Genomic DNA, 14,945 nt, shown 5'->3' with positions numbered 1-14,945 from the left:
AGAGCAGGTCAGAGGCTAGGTATTCTGCAGCGTGTCTCACCTCCTGACTCCCCAAAGCCTTTCCACCATCTACAAGGCACAAATAAGGGGTGTGATGGAATACTCGCCACCTGCCTGGATGAGTGCAGCTCCAACAACACTCAAGAAGCTCGACACCATCCAGGACACAGCAGCCCGCTTGATTGGCACCCCATCCACCACCTTTAACATTCACTCCCTCCACCACCAGTGCACCGTGGCTGCAGTGTGTACCATCAACAAGGTGCACTGCAGCAACTTGCCAAGGTTTCTTCAGCAGTGTTGCGTCCGTGTATAATAAGACACAGACTGCGGAGAACGGTACAACAGGTGTTTACTCAACATGGCTCACATTGCAACTGATCTGTACAGATTACTACTCAGTGTTATATACAGGTGTGGTCACTGCCGGTACTGCAGTATGCATGAGCTGTAAAACATAGTTCCCCCCTTAAAAGGTATATACACATTACAATTCCTCCCCTTTTAGATTAACAGTACCATAACACTCATTTAACAATTAAATATCAAACTAATTACAATTAACACTTTTAACATGCAACATTAGCTGAAAATAGTCTATTTATACATTGTGTCTTTGGGGAGGCTTCCTGATCCTTTCTGGATAGTGCCTTTCCCGAGTGTCTTGCTCTTGGTGCGGAGGAGATTCTGGCCCCCTGTCGTCGGTTGGTTCATCAGCTTCCGATGCTACGGTTTCTGGGGTAGATGCGACCTGTACGTCGGGTTCATCACCAGGTACGTATGGGCGAGGCATGGGGTTGACTTGTTCCTGTGACTCTAGGATCTGGTCAGCAAGGTGAATTTCTGCCAGTGCAGATAGTGATTGAACTTTTTCACTCCCCACACTAGGCTGAGGGCCTCCCTGTCAATCTGGGCGTAGTTACGCTCGGCTGAGGTTAGTGATCGTGACGCAAAGGCTATTGGCCTCTCTGAGCCGTCCGAGAATTTGTGCGACAGCACCGCTCCAATGCCGTAGGGTGACGCATTACATGCCAACCGAATTGGTAATGCTGGGTTGTAATGGGCCAATACCTCTTTCGATGTGATTAGTGTTTTGCTCTTCTGGAAAGCTCGTCTACATTCGTCACTCCACTGCCATGGCACCCCAGTTTGCAGTAGGGTGTTCAGTGGGTGTAGTATTGCAGACAAATTTGGCAAGAACTTATGGTAGTAGTTTACCAGCCCGAGGAACGACCTCAGTTATGACACATTTTCCGGTGCTGGAGCCTTGACTACTGCCTCAATCTTCTCTGGGGACTTATGTAACCCCTCTTTATCGATAATGTGGCCACAATACTGAAATAAAGAATAGATTGGCCTTCCAAAGCTAGGCTTTATTAACTTTAAAATCAGCAGCATATCTTTCCACATCCAGTCCCAACTAAAGCTAGAAAAGGACTGAATTTAAGGTAGCCACAACACATCATGTGATCATCAACTACCAATGAGATTACAACACATATCCCAAGGCAGTTAACAAACAACGAATCACAATACTTTTACTAATCAAGGAATAATCACCACATTCACCCCTCCTTTTAAAATATACTCCAACCTAATAACTTTTACAATTTACAATTAATTATTTACAACTAAACTATGCACGAGAATAAAACTATTTACATAACACAATACTAAATGAACAAATAATAACATTACGCATAAGTATTAAGTATCTCTCAACTAAAATATACTATAATATTTCAACAATTTTTAAAACATTACTATCAATTTAAAAGTCCATTTTCAATCGGTCGACCGGATATCTTGTTCGTGTCGACCTTCTTAACCTTGGTGAAATTCCTTGCCCTCCCACGCCAGAAGGCACAGAAGTATCTTCAACAGGAAGGCTATCCATATCCCGATTCTCAACGGTTTCCGGATTAGAAATCCCATCAGAAGATGAACTGGGACGGTCATAAACATCTATCAAAGGCTGACTAATAGAAGTATGATTATCTGCAATCGGATTGGAAATATTCGTAGTATCTGTAACAGCATCCACATTATCCGAATCATGACCATTATTAATATCCTCAGAAGAGGGCTGGCCCCCACAAGGAGCCAAGTCTTTAATTGAAACAGTACTTTCTTTCCCATCTTGGAATCGAATATGAGCATATTGGGAATTTGCCTCCAACAGCTCCACCTCCTCCACCAAGGGGTCATATTTTGACAATCTAACATGGCGTCGAAGCAACACAGGTCCCTGCATAGTAAGCCATGAAGGTACCGAATATCCCGTAGTAGATCTCCGCGGATAGTTAAAAAGCCTTTCATGGGGGGTCACATTAGTAGCTGTTGAAAGCAATGATCTAATGGAATGCAGGGCATCAGGCAGCACCATTTCCCACTGTGTATTCTTAAGGTTCCGGGATGTCAACGCCAACATAACTGCCTTCCAGATCACCCCATTGTATCGTTCGCACTGTCCATTACCCTGGGGATTATACGGGGTAGTTCTACTAGTAGAAATTCCCCGACTCTGAAGGTATTCCTTCAACTGGGAAGACATAAAAGAACTTCCCTGATCCGAATGGATATACGCAGGCATCCCAAAGATGACAAAAAGTTGAGTCAAACATTTAATAACTGTAGCAGCTGATACATCTGCACAAGGAAAAGCAAAAGGGAACCTTGAAAACTCGTCCACAACAGTAAATATATATCGGTTTTGAGTAGTTGAAGGAAGAGGTCCCTTAAAATCGACACTCAAACGTTCAAAAGGAGAAGTAGCCTTTATAAGATGAGCTCGTTGAGGCTTAAAGAAATTCGGTTTACACCGAGCACAGATAGAACATGATGAAGTCATCCGCTTGACGTCTTCAACTGAAAAAGGCAAGTTCTTACTGCGTACAAAGTGTATCATCCTCGTAACACCAGGATGACATAAGGCATTGTGAAGATTAATAAGCGTATCTCCGTGAATCACAGAACAATAAGCCCTCGACAGTGCATCAGCAGCAACATTATCCTTCCCCGGACGATAAACTATGTCAAAATGGTAACATGCCAACTCAATCCTCCATCTCATTATTTTATCATTTTTAATCTTTCCAAAATGTTTAACATCAAACATAAAGGACACAGATTTTTGATCAGTTACCAACGTGAAATGTCACCCCGATAAATAATGTCTCCATTTACGCAATGCTTCTACTATTGCGTATGCCTCTTTTTCTATTGAGGAATGTCTTTTTTCACTATTATTCAAAGTACGAGAGAAAAAGGCCACAGGTCTTCCATTTTGGTTCAAAGTAGCCCCAATTGCAAAATCCGAAGCATCCATCTCAATCACAAAGGGAACCTGCTCATCAATGGAATGCACAACTGCTCCTAAAATATCCTTTTTAAAATTCTCAAAACATGTCCTGGCCTCCCATGATAGAGGATATGTCGTAACCCGAATAAGAGGCCGGATCTTCCGTGAAAAATTTGCAATCCAATTAGAATAAGAAAACAGTCCAACAACTCGTTGCAAAGCCTTAGAATTAGTAGGACAAGGTAAATCAATCAATAGTCGCAGACGTTCTGGATCTGGTTTAATCTTATTTCCCGAAATAATATACCCCAATAGATTTACCTCAGTAGTCGAAAAGATACATTTCTCTTTGTTAAAAGTTAAACCAACTTTTTCCGCAGCTTGAAGGAATCTTTTTAAATTAGAATCATGCTCCACCCTTGATTTGCCACACACTGTGATGTCATCTAAGTATGAAAAGGTGTCAGAGAGGGAGTTATCACTTATAAAAGCATCCATTGCCCGTTGAAAACAAGCAACACCATTAGTAACACCAAATGGTATTCGGCAAAACTGATACAGCTTTCCACCAGCCTCAAAGGCCGTATATGGTTGATCCTTCTTAATAGGAATCTGATAAGCACTCTTTAAATCAATAGTGCTAAAAACTTTATACAGAGATACTTTATTGATAAGCTCATCAATCTTAGGCAAAGGGTACGCGTCTAATTGAGTATACCTATTAATAGTTTGGGAATAGTCTATCACCATTCGTTTCTTGTGTCTCTCATTAGTCGTGACAACTACCTGTGCTCGCCAAGGCGAACAACTAGGTTCAATGATTCCTTCCAATAAGAGACGTTGAACTTCAGAATTAATAAATTCTCTATCCTGACTACTATATCTTCTTGACTTGGTAGCAATTGGCTTACAATCCGACATCAAATTGGAAAAAAGTGATAATGGAGGAATAGATAAAGAGGTTAATCCACAAATAGATAAAGGTGGCTTAGTCCCTCCAAATGAAAGACTAAGAGACTCGTGTAACTGAAGCACATCATGTCCAATCAAAATATCCGCACAGAGATTAGGCAAAACAGATAGGCGTATATCAGTATACGTATTACCCAGAAGAACCATTTTCACAAAGCAACAACCAGCTATTTGTGAAATAAGGGTCGTCTGAGCCATACACACCTGATACGTAACAGGCGAAATTTTCAAATGCTTCTCCTTCGCAAACTGAAGACTTATAAAACTCTCAGTACTGCCCGTATCTATAAGGGCCTTCACTTCCAACCCATTAACTTGAGCCGTAACTATAGCTTTGTTTAGGCCATGAGCAAATGCAGCAGAAATTGATGCAATAAACGCCCTATCTAAAGGCTGAATAGTCACAGAAGAGGTAGTGGAGGAAGACCCTCCCACACCAGGAGAAGGGAAGGTAATTGAACCTGATGATTTGCACACACGTGCATAATGACCTCTCTTGCCGCATTTACTACACACAGCCTCCCGAGCAGGACACTTCAGACGAGGGTGCCGGATATTCCCACAAAAATAACACTTCTGAATCCTAGAGGCAACGGCCGCCGAAGTAGAAACTGTTTCAAAATCTAGTAAACCACTCCCGTTAAGTCCACATAATTCCTTTTCATCCGAAACTGCCGAAACCATAGTCGCAGGCCGATTAAAAAAAGAGCATAAGAATCCGAACTTCTGAGCCACATCCAATGTAGAAGCTTGCTCAAAAGCACTTTTAAGATCCAGAGTCTTATTTTCTAACAACCGCTGACGAATTGATCTAGACAGTAATCCATTAATAAAAGCATCCCGTACCGATTCGTCCTTATATTCTTCAGCCGTCACAGCCTTATAATTAGTCAACACTAAGGCACCGAAGTGCTTGTAAATAAGTATCCAAAGATTCTCCCACCTGCTGCCTACGGGCAGATAGAAGATGACGTGCAAATACCTCATTCTTTGGTTTAACAAAAATCTTTTCCAATGTAGAAATAGCCTCTTCATAAGTTTTAGAGTGCAAAATATATTTATATACATCCGGGTCAATGTAGTTGATCAGCATATTCAGCTTATTTAGAGCCTCTTGATCCAACACGCCCAAAAAGTTTTTAAAATGTACAATACCAATGTTTCCATTTATCATCCACTCCAGCAGAATTGGGGTCAGCCTTGAATCGTTCTGGTTGAAGATATCGCTCCATTCTAACATAAAGTTAATAAATTGAAATAAAGAATAGATTGGCCTTCCAAAGCTAGGCTTTATTAACTTTAAAATCAGCAGCATATCTTTCCACATCCAGTCCCAACTAAAGCTAGAAAAGGACTGAATTTAAGGTAGCCACAACACATCATGTGATCATCAACTACCAATGAGATTACAACACATATCCCAAGGCAGTTAACAAACAACGAATCACAATACTTTTACTAATCAAGGAATAATCACCACAAATACGAGATCTGTTTTCTAAAAAACTTGCATTTGGGCGGTTAGCTCGGAGCCCATATTCCTGTAATCTAGTGAGCACCTGCTCCAGGTTGGCAAAGTGATCACTGTCATTTTCGCCTGTGACCAGGATGTTGTCCAAATAACACTGGGTCCCTGGGATTCCTTGCAGGACTTGTTCCATTGCCCTCTGCCAAATAGCCGGAGCTGATACAACCAGCTGGTATTCGGGGTAGCATTGGTAGAGACCTTTATGGGTGTTGATTGTGAGGTATTTTTTTGATGCTTCTTCCATTTGCAGATACGCCTGGGCCAGATCAATCTTAGTGAAGCGTTTCCCTCCAGATAGCGAGGTGAAAATATCTTCAATCCGCAGAAGTGGATATTGTACGGTGTGAAGGACCGGGTTCACTGTTACCTTAAAGTCCCCACAGATGCGAACCTTCCTTGGTTCCCCAGGCGTGCTGCTCAACGACTTTTTCATCACAGGGACGATGGGTGTAGCCCATTCACTCCAGTCTACCTTGGACAGTACACCTGAACGTTCCAGACTCTCCAGCTCTGCTTCGATGGCTGGGTGGATCGCATCAGGTACCGGTCTGGCCTTAAAAAATTTTGGGCTTGCGTTTTCTTCAATTTTAATCGTCACTGTCATGCCTTTTAGTGTTCCGAGTCCTTGCTGGAACACTTCTTTCGCGTCAGTTAGGATCTTTGACAGTCGCCCAGCTGTGACGTCGTCATCCTTTTTGTCAGCCAGTCAGTGCCTGTATGGAATGCCAATCCAGTTGTATTTTCTGGATCCATTCACGTCCCAGTAATGGTGGTCCTCCATCTTGCAATACATACAGGTCTACTTTTGGTGTTTCCTTATATATATATATAACGGTCACCCTTATTTTTCCTTTGGGGTAGACTTTTTGCCCCGTGTACGTCTTCAAAACAATTTTTGTGTCTCTCAAGGGTATGTGTGAGAATAGCCGCTCGTAGTCCCGTCGGTTTATGACGGTTAGGGCTGATCCTGTGTCCAATTCCATCTTTACCTGGACTCCTGCTAACTTGAGTGTGACCCAAATGGTTCGGTGATCCTCCATTGTGATCACATTATGTAGTTTCAGACAACTCAGTTCCCTGCTTTCGGAGTCGTTATCACTCTTTTGTTCGTCTGAACTATTCTCCGTCATCTTATGTACCTTCTTGTACTTTCCTTTGGTAGGTTTCTTATTGCTGGTTTTCTTTCCCGACCTGCAGACTCGTGCTATGTGTCCTACTTTTCCACACTGTCTGCACACTTTGTCTTTGAACCAGCAATCATTCTGGTCGTGTGTTCTGCCGCAGCGATAGTACTTCTCTGTTCCATATGACATTTCGTTTGTGCCATATTCTTGCGGTCTCTGTTGTATCTCTGCAGCGCCCCGTGCTGCTGCTTCATATGATACCGCAATGCTGAAAGCCTTTTCCAGCGTAAGATCCTTTTCAGATAAAAGCCGTTTCTGGGTTCCTTCACTTTGAAGCCCACACACAAACTTGTCCCTTAAGGTATCTGCCAGTCCCGCTCCAAACTGGCAGTGTTTGCGATAGTTTGCGCAGTTCTGTTAAATAATCAGCATTGCTTTCATCCTTATGCTGGTTCCGTTTGTGAAACTTGAATCTTTCTGCTATCAGCAGCGGTGTGGAGTTTAAATGTTCCTTTAGTATTGTTACTATGTCTTCAAAACTCTTTTCCATTGGCTTCGTTGGGGTTACTAGATTTCGTAATAAACCATACGTCTTTGCACCCATTAAATTTAACAATACCGACGCTTTCTTGTCATCTGACACCTCATTTGCCTTGCCGTACACCTCTATTCGTTCGACATATATAGTCCAATCTTCGACTTCATTGTCAAATGCGGTGATACTGCCACTCTTCGGCATTTTGGGTGGGGTTTAAAATGGCGTCTCCCAATGGCTTAAAATGGCATCTCCCGCGCTTTCCTTCCTCCCCCGCTGCTGCCAACGCCGCTCCCAGCGGTTCTCGTGGCAATGGCGGTGCCCTGTAGGTTTCACGCGCTTCTCCTGCGCTGCTGCCAACGCCGCTCTCGGCGGTCCTCGTGGCAATGGCGGCGCCTCGTGGGTTACTGCGCGTCACTCTCTGCCTCTCTCCGACGCTGCTCGGCCCCTGAACACCGGCTGCGCCCTGTGCGCTCTGCCCTCTCTCTCTCCCCCGTCGACGCTTCTCGGCCCTTTGCTGTGCCGTTCGGTCGGGCTCTAGCCTGCCGCTGTCCGGGAAGGATCTGCGCACTACCTGTTGCCAGCCCGTTTCGCTGGACCACCTCGACTGGAAAGCCAAGGCTGGCTCGACAGCCTCCCCCACAATTCTCGAGTCTCTGCTGGATGACTGGGCGGTTACCCATGGTCGACGCCCGAGTCTCTGGCCTTGACCTCCAATCCACTGATCTCCAGGAACGAGTGCCCGGGAGGTGATGCAGAGTTGCAGGTAGGTTCGAACCTGCCTCGTCGCCAATGTTGCGTCCGTGTATAATAAGACACAGACTGCGGAGAACGGTACAACAGGTGTTTACTCAACGTGGCTCACACTGCAACTGATCTGTACAGATGACTACTCAGTGTTATATACAGGTGTGGTCACTGCCGGTACTGCAGTATACATGAGCTGTAAAACATAGTTCCCCCCCTTAACGGTATATACATTACAAGCAGCAGTGATGTGCCTCAATTATTCCGAGACTCGAAGTTAGCAGAACAAAAGGCTTTTATTAACTTAGAACATAACACGTAAACTAGAGAGATGTCTTCCTTCAGGAGGCTGATGCCCGACTGACTTAGATTACAAAGGAGCCAGGTATGGGCGGAGCCCTGCACACAACCAATTCCAGCACATTCCAATACATAATACATGAGGACTGGGGGAAGGGAAAAGACACAGAAAGCAGGCAGTTACAAGGCACAGAAAACAGGCAGTGATGAATGGAATATATTTCATCACATTCACCCCTTCTATAGATTTAGTCTGTTCGGGGGTTTGATAGTCCTCTGCGACCGACGTGGCTGTTGTGGTGCCGCGGGTGTCGGCTGGGTGTCCCCGGTAGCCTCCTGGGTCTCTGCCGGGGGTGCCGCCAGGGTTGTTGAAGGGGTAGTTGGTGGGGGTGCCGTTGGTCGATGTTCTTCCGGGGGTGATGAAAGAGTAGTGGGTGGGTAAGGGTTGCTGTGATCGTTGTCGCTGCTATTGCCGTGGTTGTTGTCGATGCCGGCTGGGGAGACGTCTTTTATGGACACGGTGTCCTCCCTTCCGTCGGCGTGCCGGACATATGCGTATTGGGGGTTGGCGTGGAGTAGGTGTACTGGCTCCACGAGAGGGTCCGTCTTGTGGCCCCTCACATGCCTTCGCACGAGTACCGGACCGGAGGTGGAGAGCCATGACGGCATGGATACGCCGGAGGTGGATTTCCGAGGAAAGACAAACATTCGTTCATGAGGCGTGGCATTAGTGGCCGTACACAATAGCAACCGTATCGAATGGAGCACATCCGAGAGGACTTCCTGCCAGCGGGAGATAGGGAGGCCCTTGGTCCTTAGAGCTAGAGTGACTGCTTTCCACACTGTCCCGTTCTCTCGCTCCACCTGGCCGTTACCCCGGGGGTTGTAGCTGGTGGTACGGCTCGTGGCGATCCCCTTGGACAGCATGTACTGGCGTAGCTCTTCACTCATGAAGGACGCCCCCCTATCCGTGTGGATATAGCTCGGCATACCGAACAGGCAGAACAGGCTGTTGAGGCATTTAATGACCGTGGCGCTGGTCATGTCTGGGCAGGGGAAGGCGAATGGGAAGCGGGAGTATTCGTCCACAATGTTCAGGAAGTAAACATTGCGGTCGACGGACGGGAGGGGGCCCTTGAAATCTAAGCTGAGCCGCTCGAAGGGCCGTGTAGCTTTGATTAAGTGGGCTCTATCTGGGCGGTAGAACCGAGGCTTGCACTCAGCGCAAGTGCGGCAGTTCCTGGTCAGAGACCGAACTTCCTCAATCGAGTAGGGTAAGTTACAGGACTTTATGAAGTGGAACAGCCGCGTGACCCCTGGGTGGCAGAGGTCGTTGTGGAGGGTCTGTAGCCGATCCTCGGTGGCGCTGGCACACATCCCTCGTGAGAGGGAGTCAGGGGATTCGTTAAGGGCCCCTGGCCGGTAAATGATGTCGTACTCGAAAGTGGAGAGCTCGATCCGCCACCTAAGAATCTTATCATTTTTAATCTTCCCCCTCTGTTTATTGTTGAACATAAACGCTACCGATCGCTGGTCGGTAAGTAGGGTGAAGCGTTTGCCGGCTAGGTAGTGGCGCCAGTGGCGCACTGCCTCCACGATGGCTTGGGCCTCCTTTTCCACGGAGGAGTGTCTGATCTCGGGGCCTTGGAGGGTCCTCGAGAAGAAAGCTACGGGCCGCCCCGCCTGGTTGAGGGTGGCCGCCAAGGCGAAGTCGGACGCATCACTTTCCACTTGAAATGGAGTGTTCTCGTCCACTGCCTGTAGCGTGGCCCGCTCAATATCCTGCTTAATGCTTTTGAAGGCGGCGTGGGCCTCAGCAGAGAGCGGAAAAGAGGATGCTTTCAAGAGGGGGCGGGCTTTGTCGGAGTAGTTGGGGACCCATTGGGAATAGTAAGAAAATAACCCCAGGCACCTTTTCAGGGCTTTGGGAGTGTTGGGCAGGGGCAGCTCCCGTAGGGGGCGCAATCGGTCGGGGTCTGGTCCGATTTCCCCATTCTCCACCACGCTGCCCAGTATGCAGAGGCGCGTGGTGTTGAAAACGCACTTGTCCTCGTTATAGGTGAGGTTGAATTTTTGTGCGGTTTTCAGGAACCTCTCGAGGTTCGAGTCGTGATCCTGCTGGTTGTGACCGCAGATGGTGACGTTGTCGAGGTAGGGGAAGGTTGCCTGCAAGTGGTGGTCATCGACCATGCGATTCATCTCCCTCTGAAAGACCGAGACCCCGTTCGTCACCCCAAAGGGGACTCTGAGGAATTGGTAGAGGCGTCCGTTCGCCTCGAAGGCGGTGTACGGGCGGTCCTCTGGTCTGATAGGGAGCTGGTGGTACGCTGACTTGAGGTCGATGGTGGAGAACACCCGGTATTGGGCGATTTGGTTCACCATTTCTGATATGCGGGGTAGCGGGTAGGCGTCTAGTAGGGTGTACCTGTTGATCGTTTGACTATAGTCGATCACCATCCGTTTCTTCTCGCTACCCCTTACCACTACCACTTGGGCGCGCCACGGGCTGTTGCTGTGTTCAATAATGCGCTCTTTCAGGAGCCTGTCTACCTCGGTCGCGATAAACCGCCTGTCCTCCCAGCTGTACCTCCTGCTTTTGGTCGCTATTGGCCGGCAGTTAGGGGTAAGGTTCGCGAATAGCGAAGGCGGCTTTACCTTCAGGGTAGCCAGACCGCACACTGAGGGGCGGCTGGGACCCACCGTACTTGAGCGTGATGCTTTGGTGGTTGCACTGGAAATCCAAACCCAAGATCACGCTCGCACATAGATTCTTCATGATTAATACTTTAAAATTATCATACACAGTTCCGTTAACGCACAATTGTACCGTGCAGTAACCCAGAATGGTCGATGTCTGGGTTTTATCGGCCATAGAGATGGTACCCTGAGCAGGGACCACCTTTAGGGAGAGTTGTTGTGCCAGTTCAGGGTGGATAAAACTCTCCGTGCTTCCACTGTCAATTAAGCATTTAACCCGGCACCCGTTTACCTCGATGTCCACCATTGATTTGGATAGCGGATGCGGCCTGGTCTGGTCCACTGTGACCGATGCCACTGTAGGGCCCTGATCGAGACAAGATGGCGTCCACGCTGTCTGCTCATAAGATGGCGGACCCCACGAGGTCGGGCAAGATGGCGTCCAAGATGGCCGCTCCCACGGCGCAGGCGGGTTTTCCGGCGGTTGGTTTTCCGGCGGGGTTCCCTCTGCACACCTTCCCGAAGTGCCCCTTCTTACCGCACTTAAAGCAGGTGGTGCCTTTCGCCGGGCACAGGTTTCTGGTGTGCTTTGGCTGCCCGCAGAAGTAGCAGTTGGGTCCTTGACGCGTCGCGGCTGTCGTAGGGCTTCTGGGGGGAGAGCTGGGCCCCGCCGGTGTCGGGCTGCCGGGCGGGGAAGATGCCTTCCAAGATGGCGGCGCCCTCGGCGCACACGTGGCGGTGTGGGCGGCGCGGGCTGAAGAGTAGGCGTCCGAGTTTCTCTGGGCCATCTCCAGGGACCGCGCGGTGTCCGCAGCCTGTTTCAGGTCCAACTCCGTTTTTTCCAGCAGTCTTTGCCGGATGTGAGTGGAGCTGAGGCCTGTGATAAAGGCATCGCGAACAAGCTCGTCGGTGTACACTGCGGCTTTTACATCTCGGCACTTACAGTCCTTGCCAAGCTTTTTCAGGATGCTTAGGAACTCCTCCACCGATTCCCCAGGTCGCTGTGCGCGAGTAGCGAGTAGATGCCTAGCATACACCTCATTCGTAGGCTGCTGGTAATGCGCCTTTAAGATGTTGCAGGCGGCCAGGTATGTATCGGCGTCTTGGATGAGGGGGTACCCAATTCCGTAGCATTCCGAGTCTCATCTTCGCAGTGTCCGTAGCGTCTTTGACGGCTGCGGAATTGTCCAGGAAGAATTCCATACAGTCAAACCAGTGTCCGAAGCGTGCTGATGCGTCCGGAGCATGTTGATCCAAATCCAAACGTTCGGGTTTCAGGAGTTGATCCATAGTGTTGAAAATTAAGTTAATAAAATTGATGTGCCTCAATTATTCCAAGACTCGAAGTTAGCAGAACAAAAGTAAGGCTTTTATTAACTTAGAACATAACACGTAAACTAGAGAGATGTCTTCCTTCAGGAGGCTGATGCCCGACCGACTTAGATTACAAAGGAGCCAGGTATGGGCGGAGCCCTGCACACAACCAATTCCAGCACATTCCAATACATAATACATGAGGACTGGGGGAAGGGAAAAGACACAGAAAACAGGCAGTGATGAATGGAATATATTTCATCACAAGCAGCACCACCCAAACCCTCGACCTCTTCCACCTAGAAGGACAAGGGCAGCAGGCGCATCGGAATCCCAACACCTCCAAGTCACACACCATCCTGACTTAGAAGTATATCGCCAACCCTTCATCGTCACTGGGTCAAAGTCCTGGAACTCCCTACCTAACAGCACTGTGGGAGTACCTTCACTGCACGGACTGCAGCGGTTCAAGAAGGCGGCTCACCACCACCTTCGCGAGGATAATTAGGGATGGGAAATAAATGCTGACTTTGACATATCCCATAAACGAATTAAAAAAAAACTCATATCCCCTTTCCCTGCCTCTGTACTTGCTGAAAACCTGTTACATATCTAGCTTTTTCCATTTCTGACGAAAGGTCATTGACCTGAAACGTTAACTGTTTGTTTGTTTCTCTCTCTCCATCCATAGAGGCTGCCTGACCTGTTGAGTATTTCCAACATTTTTCTGTTTATATTCCCTTTTAACACTGATAGAACTCACTCTTTTATATAAGTAAAAAGGTCCCCAAGCACAGTCATTGACTTGAGCAGGAGTTTTACTTAAGAATAAAGTACCCTTATTCGTGACCAACACAAAAAAAACCTCTTACCAGCAAAACCCTACCAACCACAGGTATTGTTCGAAACTGAGCTCTCAAGTTGCTTATTAGCGTCGCCATTTTGTTGAAAGGTGGGGGGAGGGGTGAAAGGGCACCGTGACTCCAATTTTTTTAATTGTTTAAATTACCGAACCACGTGGTATGTTTTCTTTTTAAAAAACATTTAATGTTTTAATCGTCAAAGAAAACGTACATGTTTTATTTTTTGAAGGAGAAATGTGTCTGGATGAAACTCGCACGAGCTTGGCAACGACGTCACCACGTTCCCCAAACCGGCCCTGAATAAAAACTTTGAAAAGCAAGAAACTTGTGAAATAATCTTTCAATGTCTAAAATAATATATATATTTTTGTAGTTCACGTTTGTCTGGTCACAATAGTTTTCTGTATTTTTTTGGCCATTATGGCCGAACCTCAGGTCACGTGCTTTTAACAACCGTTCTCTGAGGCGAAATGTTAATTATTGATATTTCACCCACCCAGACGTTTGGTTCTCGAATTAAAATGCGCGCCGTTTCATGGACCTGAGAAAGAGCGTGAGGAAATGGGCATTTAAAATATAAAACTAATAAATTGGCCGACTTTATCCGCCAGCCTCACTGCGCTTGCGCCAACTGAAAAGATCCGCAACTCATTCTGACGTCATCTGCGGTTACGTAACCAACTGAGAAGAGAGGAAAAAATTAATCCCAAGCTTTATTTTTCCCCAGTCTCCCAACCGTTCATCCGCAACAATTGCGCCGGGAAAAAATAAAGAAACAGAAGTCGGTGTCGAAAAGAAATGAGAGAAAATAGTGGCGGGGGGTTGCTAAGCAGCCAATCAGGTTCAAAGCCGAACGGCCTGGGCCCTCACGTGACACCCCGCCCCACTGTGACGTCCGCCTCCTGAGTATAAAAAACAAGACGCAGGCGTCAGCGCCATTCCAGCGTTTGGTTTGAGGTATGTGAAGAGAGGATTGACGGCTGGTGAAAAAAATCGTGTTTTTAAAAAAAATTATTAAAGTTTTTTTGTCGTGAGAATTTATTTAAAAAAATTATTTATCCATGTTTGTTTTATTAAACCTGTTTCTTTTATTTTTCTCCAGGTTTTTTTTTTCGGTGAAGACGACGGGGACAAGAAGCCTCGCGTTTGTGTTGTGTGCGTGTTTGTGAGGATAACCAAAAATAACAGCCGCACCTCCTCAAAAAATTCCTTTTCATGTGGTTTTGATCAACTTTGGGACACTTGATTTTCTGTTTTTTTTTCAAAAGAAATTTGCGAAAGGAGAGGACAAATATCAGCAAAAAAAATACTTTAAAAAAAAAAATCTACTTACCCATATAAGCTCCTAATTTAAAAAAAAAAAATTCTTTGCAAAGTCATGCAAGTCTCTTTAACAAAAAAATTATCACCATTGTGTTGTGTTTGCACATAAAGCTCGAGGCGCTGAAGGAGAGTTTTGATAGTAAGTTTCGCTTTTTGGCAAAAAAAGGAAAATTACTTGGGGCGGGTGGGCAATGAAAATGATTTTTTTATATATCTAACATCTCTTAAAGAAGGGGGAAAT

The 14,945-nt window shown here is 46.6% G+C and overlaps 2 protein-coding genes across 3 annotated transcripts in view; one reads left to right on the top strand and one right to left on the bottom strand.

The window, feature by feature from the left end:
- The window catches only part of mrps18b (mitochondrial ribosomal protein S18B), a 65,050-nt gene extending 51,550 nt beyond the window's left edge, over window positions 1-13,500 (bottom strand). Inside the window, exon 1 of the mRNA XM_085974913.1 lies at window positions 13,391-13,500. Coding sequence (XP_085831039.1) covers window positions 13,391-13,459 — 69 coding nt within the window. The 5' untranslated portion in view covers window positions 13,460-13,500. The remainder of the gene's footprint in view (window positions 1-13,390) is intronic.
- Window positions 13,501-13,939: 439 nt separating this feature from the next.
- The window catches only part of ppp1r10 (protein phosphatase 1, regulatory subunit 10), a 35,431-nt gene continuing 34,425 nt past the window's right edge, over window positions 13,940-14,945 (top strand). Inside the window, exons 1-2 of one of the 2 annotated variants that reach the window (XM_085974910.1) lie at window positions 13,940-14,338; window positions 14,484-14,843. The gene's annotated coding sequence lies outside the window, so the exon portion shown is untranslated. Of the gene's footprint in view, window positions 14,844-14,945 lie in introns of both variants that reach the window. The other variant, XM_085974909.1, reaches the window with a different exon arrangement.

The sequence above is a fragment of the Somniosus microcephalus genome, unplaced genomic scaffold (genome assembly GCF_052327205.1).
Source record: "Somniosus microcephalus isolate GS21.2 unplaced genomic scaffold, FLI_Smic_1.0 unresolved_chr1, whole genome shotgun sequence".
Classification (NCBI taxonomy): domain Eukaryota; kingdom Metazoa; phylum Chordata; class Chondrichthyes; order Squaliformes; family Somniosidae; genus Somniosus; species Somniosus microcephalus.
This window is presented reverse-complemented; position numbering and strand designations above follow the sequence as displayed.